Source organism: Pantherophis guttatus, chromosome 7, assembly GCF_059756535.1.
Source record: "Pantherophis guttatus breed Tessera chromosome 7, ASM5975653v1, whole genome shotgun sequence".
Lineage (NCBI taxonomy): Eukaryota > Metazoa > Chordata > Lepidosauria > Squamata > Colubridae > Pantherophis > Pantherophis guttatus.
Window position 1 is genome coordinate 84,654,072 of NC_142069.1, and position 17,617 is coordinate 84,671,688.

A 17,617-nucleotide genomic window follows, 5' to 3' on the forward strand; every position below is an offset into this window, starting at 1 on the left:
AGTTGGGTAACCTTTAGCATGAATTACAGCCTTACAACGTCTTCCCATGGAGTGAAGCAAGTCTTTTAGTTCTGCAGCTGTTCTAATGTGAAACCAAGATGGAATGATGGCTTCTATTAACTGGGTTTTATTGCTGGGTCGCTTCTGACTAACAAGTTTCTTTAGTTGGCTCCATAGATTTTCAATTGGATTAAGATCTGGGCTATTCCCAGGCCATTCGAGCAGTGGAATAGGATTATCTTGAAACTCCAAAAAAAAAAAAAAGTGGTGTTATTAGCCATCAAACCTCAAAAATACACTTTTCCCAAAAGGTTTCCACAATTTTGGCAAGTACTGTAGTTATAATGATGAAACATTGGGCAGCTATACAAATTGGATGAATGAATGAATGAATGAATGAATGAATGAATGAATGAATGAATGAATGAATGAATGTATCTCTATCCCTTAACATTTGCAAAGATCCCTGTGACTCCTCCTAAGGAAAGGGCATCAATTCAAGCCATGATTCATGGCCAGAGTATCCCCTTCCTGTAAACAGCCTTTCTGCTTCCTGACCTGGCTTCCTTCCATATTCCTAAATCTTCTGGATCCTTACCAAACAGACAGATCACTGGCTTCTAATTTTAAGATTAACTCCCATGAGGTCCATTGTCCCAGGACCTTTAACGCAGATCTAATTCAATTCAAATCTTACTTGTCAGTGCATAACATATGTACAATGAGATTGGTTGAGCTCCCTTAGTGCACCCCCCCTCAACACAATACAACTCACAGTGAAGACAGAAAATCCCTAACCCAATAAGTCATATTAACACAACACCCAGTTCCATTGCACCAGTGTGAACATGTCACACATTGCGCCGGCCCTGCAGTCCATCATACTATGTAGTTATGATGTTATTTCTCATTCAGGAGTCTTGATAGCCCACGTTTAAAAACTGTTCTTCAGCCTGTTTATGCGGCTGGCTATACTTCTATATGTCCTTCCCGTTAATGACTCTAAAATTCCCTATTCGGCCCTCAGTACAGACCTACATTGGGATGCTCTTAAACAATAAAAGGTAAAGGTAAAGGTTTCCCTCGCACATATGTGCTAGTCATTCCTGACTCTAGGGGGCGGTGCTCATCTCCGTTTCAAAGCTGAAGAGCCAGCGCTGTCCGAAGACGTCTCCGTGGTCATGTGGCCAGCATGACTCAATGCCAAAGGCGCACGGAACGCTGTTCCCTTCCCACCAAAGGTGGTCCCTATTTTTCTACTTGCATTTTCTTTAATGGGCTTTCGAACTGCTAGGTTGGCAGAAGCTGGGACAAGTAACGGGGGCTCACCCCGTCACGCGGCACTCGGGATTCGAACCGCTGAACTGCCGACCTTTCGACCAACAAGCTCAGCATCTTAGCCGCTGAGCCACCGCGTCCCTTCTTAAACAATACATAAGCCAATACTCATAAGGGACTTTCTGCCAGATTTACATCCTTCATCCTGTGTGTGTGTGTTATCTTTCTTGTATTGAACTAATTTACAGCCAAGTAATAAAGCAGTAGAGCCAGTTTGGTGTGACGATTAAGGTATTAGGCTTAGAAATCGGAAGACCATGAGTTCTAGTCCCACTTTAGGCACAAAGCCAGATGTGTGACCTTGGGGCCTTGGGCCAGTCACTTTCTCTCAACCCTAGAAAGGAGGCAATGGCAAAATATTTCTGGAAAACCTTGCCAAGTAAACTGCCGGGGACATGTCCAGGCAATCTCCAAGAATCGGACATAATCAGTTGTTGAAAAAAAGGCGTGAGATTAAAAATGCTATTCATTCTTGCCGGCTCCCAACTATAAATTCAAACGGGAGAGACAAAGGGTTCCTCGAGAAATGAATGAAATACTTATATAAATCTACCTTTTGCGATTTACCTGCATGTCATGGCGAGCAATAAACCCCTTCCCTTCTACATCGCAGATCCGGAAGAATTCGTGCGCTTTGGCTAAAACATCCAGTTGGCTTCCCAAGTCACCTTCTCCTGTGCTGCTTTCTGGATCTTCCTGTGGCTGAGCCACACCCCTTTTCTGTCTGTCCATCTTCACAGGTTTTCATGAAGTTGCCATTTCGTTAAGTCTCAAAACGAAGCCCACGAGCTGAACAGCGAGAAAGAACGGAGGACAGATTAGGAGTCTTGCATTGAGGAGCCTTTGTGAGAAATTCTTTTTGCAACCACTCCTATAAGTACCAAAGAACTGCCTAAAAGGTAAACATACAGCCTGTTTGACGTTCTGATTAAGCTAGGCGAGTTAACATTGTTGTTTTATTTATTTTATAAGGATGTGCTGAATGTGTTGTTCTCCAAACCCAACAAAAACTCCTCATGGATGTAGAGCATTAAGCATTACAAATTAAATCAATCAATCAGGACAGAGTTGGAAGGGACCTTGGAGGTCTTCTAGTCCAACCCCCAGCTCAAGCAGGACATCCATTTCAGACAAATATCTCAGGGGCTGCCACAAAGAAGAGGGAATCAAGCTGTTCTCCAAAGCACCTGAGGGCAGGACAAGAAGCAATGGGTGGAAACTAATCAAGGAGAGAAGCAACTTAGAACTAAGGAGAAATTTCCTGACAATTAGAACAATTAATCAGTGGAACAACTTGCCTCCAGAAGTTGTGAAGGCTCCAACACTGGAAGTTTTGAAGAAGATGTTGGATAACCATTTGTCTGAAGTGGTGTAGGGTATCCTGCCTAAGCAGGGGGTTGGACTAGAAGACCTCCAAGGTCCCTTCCAACTCTGTTATTCTGTTCTATTCTATTCTATTCTATTCTATTCTATTCTATTCTATTCTATTCTATTCTATTCTATTCTATTCTACTCTACTCTACTCTACTCTACTCTACTCTACTCTACTCTACTCTACTCTACTCTAAATGGTTGTCCAATCTCTTCTTAAAAATTTCCAGTGTTGGAGCACCCACAATTTCTGGAGGCGAGCTGTTCCACTGGTTAATTGTCCTCACTGTTAGGAAGTTTCTCCTTAATTCCTTCAGGTTGATTGATTAGTTTCCATTCATTGTTTCTTGTCTTGCCTTCTGGGGCAAGTTACATCATGCCATCTTATCATCAATACCAACTGAAAGTGATTTCTTTGCTGTTCTTCTGCCAATGAGCCAAGCTAGCGAAATGTGGGCTTAAGTAGAAGACTGTTGGGGAGATCCATAGCTCGCACTAAAAATGTATTCCGTACTCAGCAACAGTTCAATAAATGAGGATAATGTATTAGGAAATAATTTGCTGATGCGCTTAAAAATTAGAAATCAGACTGGTATAAAATATTCCTTAATTAAAAGATTTGTTCTATAATTTGCAAGGAAGTTAATTTTTTTTCCCCTGCCAAAGCTATTTTCCACAAATCTCTCAATATCATTGATTCAAGGAGAGATGTTTCTAGCTATTTTGCCACAATAAAACATTTTAGGTTAGCTAAATAATAATAATAATAATATGTTGCCTTATGCCAGCTATCAGCAACAGAATTGTTACATTGCATCATCTCAGAACTTTATAAAAAAAAATGGAAAAGCCACATGAAAATTAAGAACCAAAGTTTATTGCCAAATGTTTCTAAATCCAATACAACCATTCAGTAACAGTTAACAGTAACAGAGTTGGAAGGGACCTTGGAGGTCATTTAGTCCAACCCTATACTAGGGATTCGAACCACCAAACTGCCGACCTTTCTGATCGACAAGCTCAGTGTTTTAGCCACTGAGCCACCTAGTCAGGCCTATGGGGGACGGGGAGAAATCACATGATGCCATCGTTTTCCTAGGCAGGAAAAGTTCCATGATTTAATAGCTCTTACATCAGGAAATTCTACTCATCTTCAGCCTGAATCTCCTTTCTTGGGTTCCAAGCATTTTCTCCTTGCTCAAGAGAGAATAGACCAGGCCAGAGAAGAGCAACTAAGATGATTAGGGGACTGGAGGCTAAAACATATGAAGAACGGTTGCAGGAACTGGGTATGGCTAGTCTAGTCTAGGGAAAAGAAGGACCAAGGGTGACATGATAGTAGTTTTTTAATATTTGGGGTGTAGAAAGTTAGCACCCACCCCTCTCCTAGAAAAATGAAATATTCTAGGAAATATTAAAAAGGCAGAATATTATATTTCCCTGGATGAGAAAAGGAGAAACATGTTTTAAAGACAAAGAGCAGCTCTCAGCCCATTCCCATCTTTGTCAATGGGCCATTATGGCAGGGGTGAAATCCAGCAGGTTCTGACAGGTTCTGGAGAACCGGTAGCGGAAATTTTGAGTAGGTTGGAGAACCGGCAAATACCACCTCTGGCTGGCCCCAGAGTGGGGTGGGAATGGAGATTTTGCAATATCCTTCCCCCAGGAATGGGAAGGGAATGGGGATTTTGTAGTATCCTTTTCCTGGAGTGGGGTGGGAATGGAGATTTTGCAATATCCTTCCCCTGCCACACCCACCAAGCCACACCAAGCTATGCCCACAGAACCAGTAATAAAAAAATTTGGATTAAGGCCTAGGCCAGTCTATTCTACATAACCAAGATCTACCTCCTTCAGGCAGAGCCATAATAGGAATTGCCCAAAGCCCCTTCATTACATCATCACCCAGCAAGAGTTAACCAAGCCTGGGACTCAAAAGACAACCTACAAAGTTACCCCTGCATGGCCCCATGGGAATCTGACAACCAATCAGAATTCAAGCTCAAATTCAAAAGCCCAACAGAGGGCATAAAACCCAGACACTCTCAGCATCTCTGCCCTATTTTCGCACAAGATCTCCAAGCCATGTGATCCTGTTCATCAATAAACCTTCTTTCCAAGCAACTTCCATGAATCCAGTGTCTTTTTCCCCCCACTTGGAACTGAACCCAGAAGGACATTTCTTCCAACAGAGGGACTGACACAAAGAAGAGGGAGTCAACCTATTCTCCAAAGCACCTGAGGGCAGGACAAGAAGCAATGGGTGGAAACTAATCCAGGAGAGAAGCAACCTGGAACTAAGGAGAAATTTCCTGACAGTGAGAACAATTAACCAGTGGGACGATTTGCCTCCAGAAGTTGTGAATGCTCCAATACTGGAAGTTTTTAAGAAGATGTTGGATAACCTTTTATCTGAAGTGGTGTGGGGTTTCCTGCCTAGGCAGGGGGTTGGACTAGAAGACCTCCAAGGTCCCTTCCAACTCTGTTATTCTCTTAAACAGAGCTACCTTTGCATGGCAATCTTTTAAAGATTGCCAGATTGCAATCACAGGGCCTCTCTGTGTCTTCCCTTTAGCAAGCTAAGCGGGCCCAGATCCTTGATCTGTTCCACAAAGGGCCTGGTTTCCAAAGCCCAGAGAATAATCAATATGTTTTTTTCCCTCCTGCTGTTTGGTAGGTCGGAGGAGAACAAAGCTGTGGACTCCCAACAATAGTTGTCCTCCGTGTGATTTCCACACATCACAATACAAATGTGTACTATTTTTATAAAAGGTTACCCGCCTTCGACTGATGTGCACTATTAAAAATAGATTTTAAAGGATTGCAACTTGGAGTTATCTGTCCTGTTTGATATTCCTTCCCAAAGATCTAACCTTCTCGGGTCAAGTCCGATGTTTTCTCCTGGAGCTGCTTTTCTGCCAGGTAAGAAGTTAAAAGCCTGGTGGCACAGCAGACTAATAGCCTGTTATTAACATTCAGCTGCCTGCAATTACTGCAAGTTCGAATCTCCCCAGGTTCAAGGTTCACTCAGCCTTCCATCCTTTCTAAGGTAGGTAAATTGAGGACCCAGTTTGTGGGGGCAATAAGCTGACTTTGTATAAATATACAAAAGTATGAAGGCTATTGCTTAACGGATTGTAAGCCGCCCTGAGTCTCCGGAGAAGGGCGGCATATAAATCAAATTAAAAAAAAAAAAAAGCAACTGATAATCTCCCAACCATATGTGTATTTTTGAAGCCCCTGATTTGGACTTTGAAGGAGTTGAGTAACATCTCAAGTGGAAACAGAGGCAGACTTAATATCCTCTTATGTGTACTCAGCTATTGGGCTTAAAAGCATCACGTATCTGGTCGATTCCGAAAGATCTGAAAATAAATATGCAGAAAGCCTTTGGATTTCTCTTGAGGGAAGATGTTAACCAGATCCAGAACGATAACAAACGCAACCCTATCACCCGTGCATCTTACAAAGGGCTGCCTCTGTTAAACCGAGTTTGTTATTAGCTTTACCTTATGAGAATGAATGCAGCACTGTGACCAAGATCAGGAAAGTGCAGCCGTGCCTCCCCCGTCAAATTTTTACAGGAAGTCCTGTGTATCTGCGGCGCCAAGACCGCTTACTACTGTAGTGTTTAGACATTTGCATCTGCTCGTCCTAGTGGAGTTTAATAGGGGTGGTGAGGAAATCCATGTAACCACAGGAAGCGTAACAGTCATTTCAAGCGTGTCAGGCTTGAAATGTAATGCAACGAAATTTCATTTTCACCTATGCCGATTAGTGTACGTACGAAGTGATAATAAAGTTATTTTAACTCTAAGTCTTCTTTGTGTTTGCTAGGGAAAAAAAAAAAAACAACGATCAGGATTTTTACACACTATTCACAAAGCCGGCGATTATGTAGGCTGAGATCTTAGAAAATTGTGGGCGTTGCGGATTGAGAATGGATCTCGGGCTTCTCAAAACTAGCCCTGATGTAATGTGAATTTGGGACGGTTTGGTTTAGTGGTTAAATCGCCAGGCTAGATAGCGGGAGATGGTGAATTCTAGACCTGAGTCGCCATGAAAGCCAGCTGGGTGACTTTGGGCCATTCCTTCTCTCTCTCTCTCCTCTCAGCCTGACTCACCTCACAGATTGTTGTCGTTTGGGGGGGAAATTTGGGGCCTTTCGTTTGGGGCCTTTGCACAGGTTCGCCTGGTGCGCCAGTTTGCGCCCTTTCCTGGACCGAGATGACCTTCGCACAGTCACTCATGCCCTGGTTACTTCCCGCTTGGATTACTGCAATTCCCTCTACATGGGCCTGCCCCTGAGATGCACCCGGAGACTCCAGCTGATCCGGAATGCAGCTGCATGGGTTGTTATGGGAGCCCCTCGTTACTCCCATATAACACCCCTCCTGCGTGAGCTGCACTGGTTACCAGTGGTTCTCCGGGTCCGCTTCAAGGTGCTAGTCCTCACCTATAAGGCCCTTCATGACTTAGGTCCGGGATATTTGCATGACCTTCTCCTGCCTGCCTCTCACCGTCCTGTTCGCTCACATAGGGCCGCTCTCCTCAGGGTTCCGACGGTGAGCCAATGTCGCCTTGCTGTGCCCAGGGGTAGGGCTTTCTCTGTGGGCGCTCCCACCCTCTGGAATGAATTGCCTACTGAGCTCCGGACGGCTCCTGATCTCCTCTCCTTCCGTCGGAACCTGAAGACTTGGCTTTTCAAACAAATAGGCTGAGACTGATTCCGGGCTTTATTATTTACTACTAATTAATTATTTGGATTAAATTATGATTTTATTGTACTTGTTTCTTAACTTGTGTTCGCCGTCCTGAGTCCTTCAGGAGAATGGCAGCATATAAATACATGTAATAAATAATAAATAAATAAAATAGGAGGAGGAAGGTGTGTTTGATATGTTTGCCACCTTGAGTTGTTTGTAAAAATAAGAAAAGCAGGATACAGATAAAGAAATATTATTTGTTGCTTGAGTTAACTATAGAAAATAATAAAAGACAAAATATAAAAAAACATCCTTCTGTCGTAAGCCAGCCAGTCAGACTCATTGAATACGAGATGGCTGGCAAATAAATTTTATAAATACACACACAGAGAGAAGACAGAAAAGGAGACAAACATGGAAAGAATGAATTGTCTCTCGTGCAAATCCTAAGCAGACTAAAGAAATGAGGGCTGTGGAAATATTTACAGACCCCTCACATCCATAAATTGTTGAAATTGTTAAGGAGTTGAAACATAAATTGTTTAAACTACTGAAGTTCACAGATGACACAACAATGATCAGTCTCATTCGAGACAATGAATCCGCATACAGATGGGAGGTTGAACAACTAGCCTCGTGGTGCGACCAGAACAATCTGGAACTGAACACACTCAAAACTGTAGAAATGGTGGTGGACTTTAGGAGCAACCCTCCCCTACTACCACCTCTTACAATACTAGACAACCCAGTATCAACAGTACAGACCTTCAAATTTCTAGGTTCTATCATATCTCAAGACCTAAAATGGACACCTAACATCAGAAACGTCATCAAAAAAGCACAACAAAGAATGTTCTTTCTGCGCCAACTCAGAAAGCTCAAACTGCCCAAGGAGCTGCTGATCCAGTTCTACAGAGGAATTATTGAGTCTGTCATCTGCACCTCTATAACTGTCTGGTTTGGCTCTGCAACCCAACAAGACGGACCCAGACTTCAGAGGATAATTAGAGCTGCAGAAAAAACAATGGCTACCAACCTGCTTTCCATTGAGGACCTGTATACTGCACGAGTCAAAAAGAGGGCTGTGAAAATATTTACAGATCCCTCGCATCCTGGACATAAACTGTTACAACTCCTACCCTCAAAATGACGCTATATAGCACTGCACACCAGAACAACTAGACACAAGAACAGTTTTTTCTTGAACGCCATCACTCTGCTAAACAAATAATTCCCTCAAAACTGTCAAATCATTTACTAAGTCTGCATTACTATTAATCTTCTCATCATTCCTATCACCCATCTCCTCCCGCTTATGACTGTATGACTGTAACCTTGTTGCTGGTATCCTTAAGATTTATACTGACTGTTTCCTAATACGATTTGATTGCTTATTTATTACCTATGAGAATCATTAAGTGTTGTACCTTATGATTCTTGCGATTCTTATATATCTTTTCTTTTATGTACACCGAGAGTATATGCACCAAGACAAATTCCTTGTGTGCCCAATCACACTTGACCAATAAAGAATTCTATTCTATTCTTATTCTATTCTCAAAACGACGCTATAGAGCACTGCACACCAGAACGAGACACAAGAACATTTTTTGCCCGAATGTCATCACTCTGCTAAACAAATAATTCCCTCAACACTGTCAAACTATTCACTAAGTCTACATTACTATTACTATTAATCTTCTCATCGTTCCTATCACCCATGATTGCATGACTGTAACTTGTTGCTGTATCCTTATGATTTATATTGATTGTTTCCTAGTATGATTTGATTGCTTATTTGTACCCTATGACTATCATTAAGCGTTGTACCTTATGATTCTTAACAAATGTATCTTGTCTTTTTATGTACACTGGGAGCATATGCACCAAAGACAAATTCCTTGTGCGTCCAATTACACTTGGCCAATAAAGAATTCTATTCTATTTATGAACACTGCGTCTGCAACACTAATTCAGTTCTAAGTGACACACACGCATATAAACTTATCAAAAGCAGAGAGCAGGGAGACAGAATGTAATAATATTCTGGGACTCCTGTGCCCCTCAATTACTTTCATGTCAAGAATGATGTAGCCCTCTACCTAGTAGTAAGTAAGAGGGATCAGAAGCATTACCATCTGGCCTTATAACCCCTGAGCAAACTACCGTAGATACATCACACGCTATTCCTGAGAGAGGAGCACAGCTGGCAAATATGCCAATATGTATACAGAAGGAGACACACCTGGAGTGTAAACCAGTTAAGGAATGGAGGTTCACCACCTGGCTAGCAGTGTTTTTGTATTCTATAGAAATTTGAGTGAAGACTTTTCACCTCAAGAAAGTAATAACAGAGCTGGAGGGGACTTTGGAAATCTTCCAGTTCAACCTCCTGCTTAAGCAGGAGATCCAATATCATTCTGGACAAATAGTTGTCCAGTATCTTCTTAAAAACCTCCAGTGATGGAGCATTCCCAACTTCTGGAGGCAAGTTGTTCCACTGATTAATTGTTCTCACTGTCAGGAAATTTCTCCTTAGTTCTAGGTTGCTTCTCTCCTTGATCAGTTTCCACCCATTGCTTCTTGTCCTGCCTTCAGGTGCTTTGGAGCATAGCTTGACTCCCTCTTCTTTGTGTCAACCCCTGAGATATTGGAACACTGCTATCATGTCTCCCCTCGTCCTTCTTTTCATCAAACTAGACATACCCAGTTCAGCTAGGTGCACTTCAAGAATAAACGGTGCCTCTTGACTGAACCTGGCTGAGCTTCCTCATCTAGCACAGGGGTCACCAACCTTTCGGACCTCAGGGACCACTAAATTCATAATTTTAAATCCTGCGGACCACTAATGTGATCTGCCTAATGACTGGCTGGGTGGGCATGGCTAGGTGGTCATGTGACTGGATGGGCGTGGTCAACTCGATGTCACTCACGTCGAGGGGCGCCTCGCCAGCCTCTACTCGCCCCTCCCCTCCCAGCCACTCCTCACTTGCTCGCCCAGGCTCCTTAGGAACCCAACAGGAAGCAGTCGTTGGAGCTAAGCAGCCACTAGGAGAAAGAGTGGGCAAAACAGCTGGCTCAGTTCAAATTGGATCTGGCCGAGAAGGAGGCTCAGCAGAAGCACCTCACTGAGGACTAGGAGCATAGGCTTTCCAAGCAGAGGGAAGACCTGCAGGAGTGCAAGGCCAGGTACCAGCACCTGGAGGCTCAGCAGGCTGAGATGGTCAGCCAGTTCCAGGCCATGATGCAGTCCCACTGGAACGAGGCCCTCTGGCTCTTAGCCACCAGTGGCACTTCCCTCCAGCCTTCGCCCAAAGCCCCACACCAGGAGGCTGAAGCAGACCCCGAGTTAGAATTTCTTCCCCCCTCCAACCCACATAAAAAGACCCCGAAGGGGGAGACTCTCTGCAGCAACACAAATGTTCATTGCATGTATCCGGCCCAGGGGCCGTAGTTTGAGGATCCCTGATTTAGTGCAATATAAAAAATGCAAATAATTTTTCTGCGGACCACCAAAATTTTCTCGCGGACCACCGGTGGGTGACCACTGATCTAGCATACATTTCCTTTTCTTTTTAAGCATAGTTCTATATGTTGGCAGTGATTGGCACTTCCACAGAGTGTTCCTGTGGTCTACCAAAAAGATGCTGGCTTGTGATACAAGGTCTCTTTGTGGCCAATCTAACTGGATCTGGCAAGGCACACCCTGTCTTCTCCCTCAGTTACATGTTTCCACAGATGACTGACAGAAATTACCTCGGATGGAGGTTTCTTCGTTGTTATTACAGCTCGTCCTCAACTTACCACACAGTTCGCTTAGTGACCGATCGAACTTACAACAGCATTGAAAAAAAGTGACCATTTTTCACACTTACAACTGTTGAAGCATCCCCGTGGACACGTGATCGAAATTCAGATGCTTGGCAACTGATTCATATGTATGACGGTTGCAGTGTCCCTGGGTCACGTAATTCCCCTTGTATGACCTTCTAACAAGCAACGGAGCCTTGGTGGCGCAGCAGACTAAAGCACTGTTAAAGTAACACCAGCTGCCTGCAATTACTGCGAGTTCAAATGTCACCAGGCTCAAGGTTGACTCAGCCTTCCATCCTTCCGAGGTAGGTAAAATGAGGACCCGGTTTGTGGGGGCAATAAGCTGACTTTGTATAAAAAAAAACCACCGCTTAGGAGGGAGCCCGAAAGCCCTACTAAGCAGGTATATACAAAAGTATGAAGGCTATTGCTTAACGCATTGTAAGCCGCCCTGAGTCTCCGGAAAAGGGCGGCATATAAATCGAACCAATAAATAAATAAAACAAATAAACGGGGAAGCCAGATTCACTTAACAACCATGTCGCTAACTTAACTGCAGGGATTCGCTTAACCAATGTGGCAAGAAGGCTCGTAAAATGGGGCAAAACTCACTTAGCGAATGTCCCGCTTAGCAACATACATTTAAGGGACAATTGTGGTCATAAGTCGAGGACTACCTGTTATCTATCCGCTGCAGAATCTGCAGACTGAATTCGGGTAAGATACCCCCATACCAACAGTATACCTACAAACGAAAAATATCTTGATAGGATGGGTGATTGTAAGTAATATTTTCTAAGTTTCTAATTATGAGTCAGGTGATTATTATCCTTTTGATAAAAGTAACCGTGCACTGTTTTTACAGCTCAAGATCCTAGCAAATATATTCACCGTGGCGATAAAGAAAAATAGTTTTCACCAACATTCATTCTTTAACAGGCTATAACTTACAAGTTCCTCTGACATCTGTCATTTTTTTTCTCCTGATTCATCACCCAATAGCTGCCCATCTGATACAGAAGGTAGTTAAAAGTGGGAAATGGGTGTGTTTCCTGGGTCATATTTATATCCGGTGGCACAATTGCTTATCAAGTGATAAGACAGAGTTGATCAACGGTCGTAACCCTCCGCTTCCCGCTGCATAATAACCACATTGTCTGACGAAAGATGCCTTGAAAGTTTTATGTCTCTTTTGTAAACGTTTGATTCATCCCAATAACAGGGCTGCCCTTATGAAAATATGGGGTTGGATTTGGTCTGCGGAATTGGGGTTTTTTGCTTTTCCCAGGTTAAGTGAGAGCAATCAACCCCTGGAACAGAAGTCGCCTGCGGAAGTTGTGGGGGCTTCATCACTGGAGGCTTTCAAGGGGAGATTGGACTGCCATTTGTCGGGGATGGTGTAGAGTTTCCTGCTTGGACATCAGGGGTTGGACTAGATGACCTACAAGGTCCCTTCCAACTCCGTTCATCCAATCTAAAGTGTATATCAAGTGTGCATTCCTTTTCTTTTCTTTTTTAAAAAAGGGACAGATTATGCAATTTTTAAAGAATATTTTGAAAATGTCTGCAGGGCAAAACGAACAAAAAAAAAAAAAACCAAAATAATTTTGAAATACTCTGAATGTTGTAACTATAAACCTTAAAAATCTCCCTCGAGGAAAACCTGCTTCTTCTTGCTACTAGCTCTCGGCTGCATGTAACCGTGCTGAACAGGACCGGCCAAAGGAAGGACGTAGCGAGCGCTGACTCTTTGAAATACAAAAAGGATTACTGGCTGCATTCCAATATATAAAATGCAGAGGAAGTAAACGCAGGCACGCTCCTCTCTCTTTAAACGTTGCTAAAATGGCTTCTTGGAAGTTGGATTTCTTTTTTGTTTGAGTAATTTTTCGCCCCCTTTGATGCAGACCTGCCTGTACTTAAGACTTAAAAGAAAGGAAAAGTACTCTAGCAGATGAGGGAACTACTTACCTCTCTCTGTCTCGTATTGGCTGGTGGCTCCTGCAGTCAAGCTGCAGTTTGAAGCCTGATCTTTTGGTCTACCTGAGCGTACGGACACTGAAAAGGAAGAAGGAAGAGCACAGAAGAGGACTCAGTGGCTTACTCAATCAACACGTAGGGCTGAGAAAGGCAACGGTGGGCGGAAGGGAGCGAGTCTAACCAGTTTTACCTCCTCTTAAGTCCCGTCAATATGCCTATATGCACGAATGTGTCTCCCAGTGTGCGTTTTTCTAGAGCTGCAGCAATGCTGGAGGAAGAGCCATTAAGAGTAGCTTAAGAATCTCGGCTGATTAAATTTTGTTATGGGCCATTTAATGGATCTACCCCAAAATACGGTTACAGGACCAGGCGCTAACACAGTGAGCTGGGATTTAATACCCACAAGTTAAAAGAGTAATTGGGGATGTCTTGCTTAACAAGTCAAGCAGGAATTGGGGATGTCTACCGTGTTTCCCCGAAAATAAGACCCTGACTTATATTTTTTTGAACCCTGAAATAAGCGCTTGGCCTGAGACTGAGTGGCTGTGGCTCCCGACAGCCCGATATAGCCAGCTGACACCATCGCTGGCTATTGGGGATGAGATCTTACCCCCCCTCAGAGAAGGCTCACAACTTGGGCGTCCTCCTGGACTCACGGCTGTCCTTGGAGGATCATATGACGGCCGTGGCCAGGGGGGCCTTTTATCAGGTTCGCCTGATTTCCCAGTTGCGTCCCTTTCTGGATCGGGACGCCCTGCGCACAGTCACTCACGCCCTCGTCACTTCCCGGCTGGACTATTGTAATGCTCTCTACATGGGGCTCCCCTTGAGGAGCACCCGGAGGCTCCAGCTGGTCCAGAATGCAGCCGCGCGAGTAATAATGGGGGCGACTCATCGCTCCCATGTAACATCCATCTTGCGCGAGCTGCACTGGCTCCCGGTGGTCTTCCGGGTGCGCTTCAAGGTGTTGGTCACCACCTTTAAAGCGCTCCATGGCTTAGGACCTGGTTATCTACAGGACCGCATTCTGCCACCGATTGCCTTCCACCGACCAATACGCTCCCACAGAGAGGGCCTCCTCAGGGTGCCGTCAGCCAAACAGTGCAGGCTGGTGACCCCCAGGGGGAGAGCCTTCTCTGTGGGGGCCCCGGCCCTATGGAATGAACTGCCCCCGGACATACGAAGGATCCCCGACCTCCGTGCCTTCCGTCGCGCTCTGAAGACCCTATTATTCCAGCAAGCTGGACTGACAGGATAAAGGTTTTTTAAATTGGGTTTTGATAGGGGTTTTTAAATGATCTTAGTTGGATGTTTTAAATTTGGCTGAATGGTTGGATTATTTTAAGAAGCTTTTAATTTTTGTTGTACATTGTTTTTACCATGGCTGTTCACCGCCCTGAGTCCCTCGGGAGAAGGGCGGTATACAAATATAATAAACTAAACTAAACTAACTAAACTTATTGCCATGCGCTCAAAAGCCCGATTGGGCTTATTATCAGGGGATGTCTTATTTTGGGAGAAACAGGGTAGTCTAGTGAAAAGAAGAACTGGGGTGACATGATAGTGATGGTCCAATATTTGAGGGGCTGCCACAAAGAGGAGGGTCAACCAATTCTCCAAAGCACCCAAAGGCAAGACAAGAAACAATGGATGGAGACTAATCAAGGAGAGAAGCAACGTAGAACTAAGGAGAAACTTCCTAACAGTGAATTAACCAGTGGAACAGCTTGCCACCAGAAGTGGTGAATGCTCCATCAATGGAGGCTTTTAAGAAGAGACTGGACAGTCACTGATCTGAAATGGAATAGGGTCTCCTGCTTGAGTAGGGGGTCGGATTAGAAGACCTCCAAGGTCCCTTCTAACTCTGTTATTCTCAGTCCAGGTAGAAAACTTTTATAGGTAGTTCTCAAATTACAACAGTTCATTTAATGACATTTCAAAGTTACGACAGCCCTGAAAAAAGTGACTTGTGACCATTTTTTCACATTTAAGACCATTGCAGCATTCCCATGATCCCATGATCAAAATACAGATGCTTGGCAACTGACCCGCATTTATGACAGTTGCAGTGTCCTGGGATCAACGGATGACCTCTTGTGATCTCCTGACGAGCAAAATCAATGGGGGAAGCCAGATTCGCTTAACAACCATGTTACTAACTTTAACAACTGCAGTGATTCACTTAACAACTGTGGCCAGAATGGTTGTAAAATGGGGCAAAACTCACTTTAACAACAGAATTTTTTGGGCTCAATTGTGGTCGTTAAGTCAAGTATTACCTGTATTCAGGGGTGGGCTTCAAAAATTTTAGCAAGGGGTTCTCTGCCCGATTGCTGGGTGGGCTTGGCCATGGTGGGTGTGGCCTAGTCAGCCTCCTGCACCATCGTGGGGGTGGGGGAGCATTTTTGCTCTCCCCTGGCTCTGGAGGCTTTTCTCGGGTCTCCGGGAGGGCGAAAATGGCCTCCCCAGGTTCCGGAGGCCCTCTGGAGGCGGGAAACAGGCCTGTTTTCGGCCTTCCCGAACTTCCGGGAGGCCCATTTTTCACCCTCCCCAAGCCTCTGCGCGTGCCCTGCACTTACCTGCATCCAAAACGGGCCGTGTGGGGGCTCCTGGGAGGGGAGGGGAGGGGTGGGCAGGGCCAGCCAGGAGTGGGATTTGGGGGTTCTCCGAACTGCACAGAATCTTAGCTAGAGGTTCTCCCGAACCCCTGCGAACCCGCAGCAGCCCACCCCTGGGCAAAACTCACTTAACGACAGAATTTTGGGACTCAATTGTAGTCGTAAATCGAAGATTACCTGTATTCCAAATTATGAAAAGTGGGAGAGGTCTATTCTGTAAATTAGAAAGCACATAAGCAGAAGAAAATCAACTTGTCCTCCAGCATTGCCCAGTTTGTAAGAGAAAGTTTCAACCTGTCATGTAATTAAGAATAATTTTTGGACAAGCTGAATGGTAAAAACACGAAGCTCTCCCTGAACACCCCCCCCCCCCAGAATTGCATCGCTCATGTTTAACTGTGAGGGGTTGCAAAGCGGCTTTGATACTGGCAATTACGGGGAGAGGAAGAGACCCATTAAGAACCGAGCAGTATTTGGGTTTTCAAAGGATTTTTAAATGATGTTCACATGACACTTAGAAATCTCCTTCGACGTCCATCTCCAGGATGCTCACTTCATCTTTTGTTTTTTACATGACATAATCTCCTTCAATTGCAAAAATGCATTCTAGTCTAGGAACCAGGGTGGATAAAAATCAATGATTTTTTTAAAAAATAAAAAAAATCAGATTTTTTTAAATTTAAATTGGATTTTTTTGATTTAAATTGGATTTTTTTGATTTAAATTGGATTTTTTTGATTTTTATCGAATTTATTTTAATAAAAAAATGTTGGGGTAAAAATCTATCGTAAGATAGTTTTCTATTTAAGATACATAAATAATTTAGTTCATTCAGCATGAAATGGAGCTTAGTTATGTAGCATGAGGCTGTATATTCTGCAACACTGGGACCATCGGTGAGTCAACAGTAGGTCAAAGGAATAGCAGAGATGACGGTTGCTCTTTAAAAATGATGATTTAAATCGAGTTGATTTAAATCAAGCCTTTTTACTAGTGATTTAAATCATGATTTCAATTGTGATTTAAATCAACTCGATTTAAATCAAATCCACGCTGCTAGGAACCCATCAAATATTATTTTGCCTTTTTTCAATTGACTTTTTCAAAAGTCAATCTTGTTTTGATCCCCTTCCTTTTTTTGGCATTTGTTTTTACTTTGTTTATTCAGAACCGACAGCGGTTCGTTTACTGGGAGGGATTTAAGTGTAAATGTTTCACATCCGGTACATTGCCGGCTGGAAGGCCCCATTAAGCATCCACGGGGGCTGTTGTGGGTTGTGAGTGGTGGAACAGCCAGGCAGGATGCAAGCCAAATCTCACAGAAGACAGAAATGATCGTCCAGGCTCACTTATTCAAGAATAAATGGTGCTTCTTGACTGAACGTGGCTGGGCTGCTTATTTAGCATATGTTTCCTTTTCTTTTTAAGCTCTGTATGTTCGGCATTGCCAGTCCTAAGTTATCTCTTCTCTACCCCAGGGCTTGTTCCAGTATCCTCTTGCTTCGTTCCACACGTGTTGTCCTTCCAGGATCTAACTTTCTAGTCCTCGGTCTCTAGACTTCCCTCACCTGCTTTTGTCTCCGTCCTCGCCCATCCCCTGGCAAGGCCAAGGAAGCATGGCACAGTCCGGTTCCAACTCCCCAATCCACTGTAACCTGCAACCTAGGGGCAACCCTGCCCAGCCTGCCACGCGATTCTTCTTTCTTTCAACAATTCCTTCCTTCCATCTAGTTCTTCCTTTCCTCTCCTCTTTTCTTCCACCTATTTCTTTCTGTCCTTTCCTTTCTTCCA

The 17,617-nt window shown here is 43.9% G+C and overlaps 1 protein-coding gene across 1 annotated transcript in view; it reads right to left on the reverse strand.

Moving 5' to 3' along the window:
* The window catches only part of CRACR2A (calcium release activated channel regulator 2A), a 73,998-nt gene extending 60,599 nt beyond the window's left edge, over positions 1–13,399 (reverse strand). The window contains exons 1-2 of the mRNA XM_060692655.2: positions 13,200–13,399; positions 1,906–2,127 (exon numbers count right to left, since the gene is read on the reverse strand). Coding sequence (XP_060548638.2) covers positions 1,906–2,070 — 165 coding nt within the window. The 5' untranslated portion in view covers positions 2,071–2,127; positions 13,200–13,399. The remainder of the gene's footprint in view (positions 1–1,905; positions 2,128–13,199) is intronic.
* Between the last annotated feature and the right edge of the window lie 4,218 nt (positions 13,400–17,617).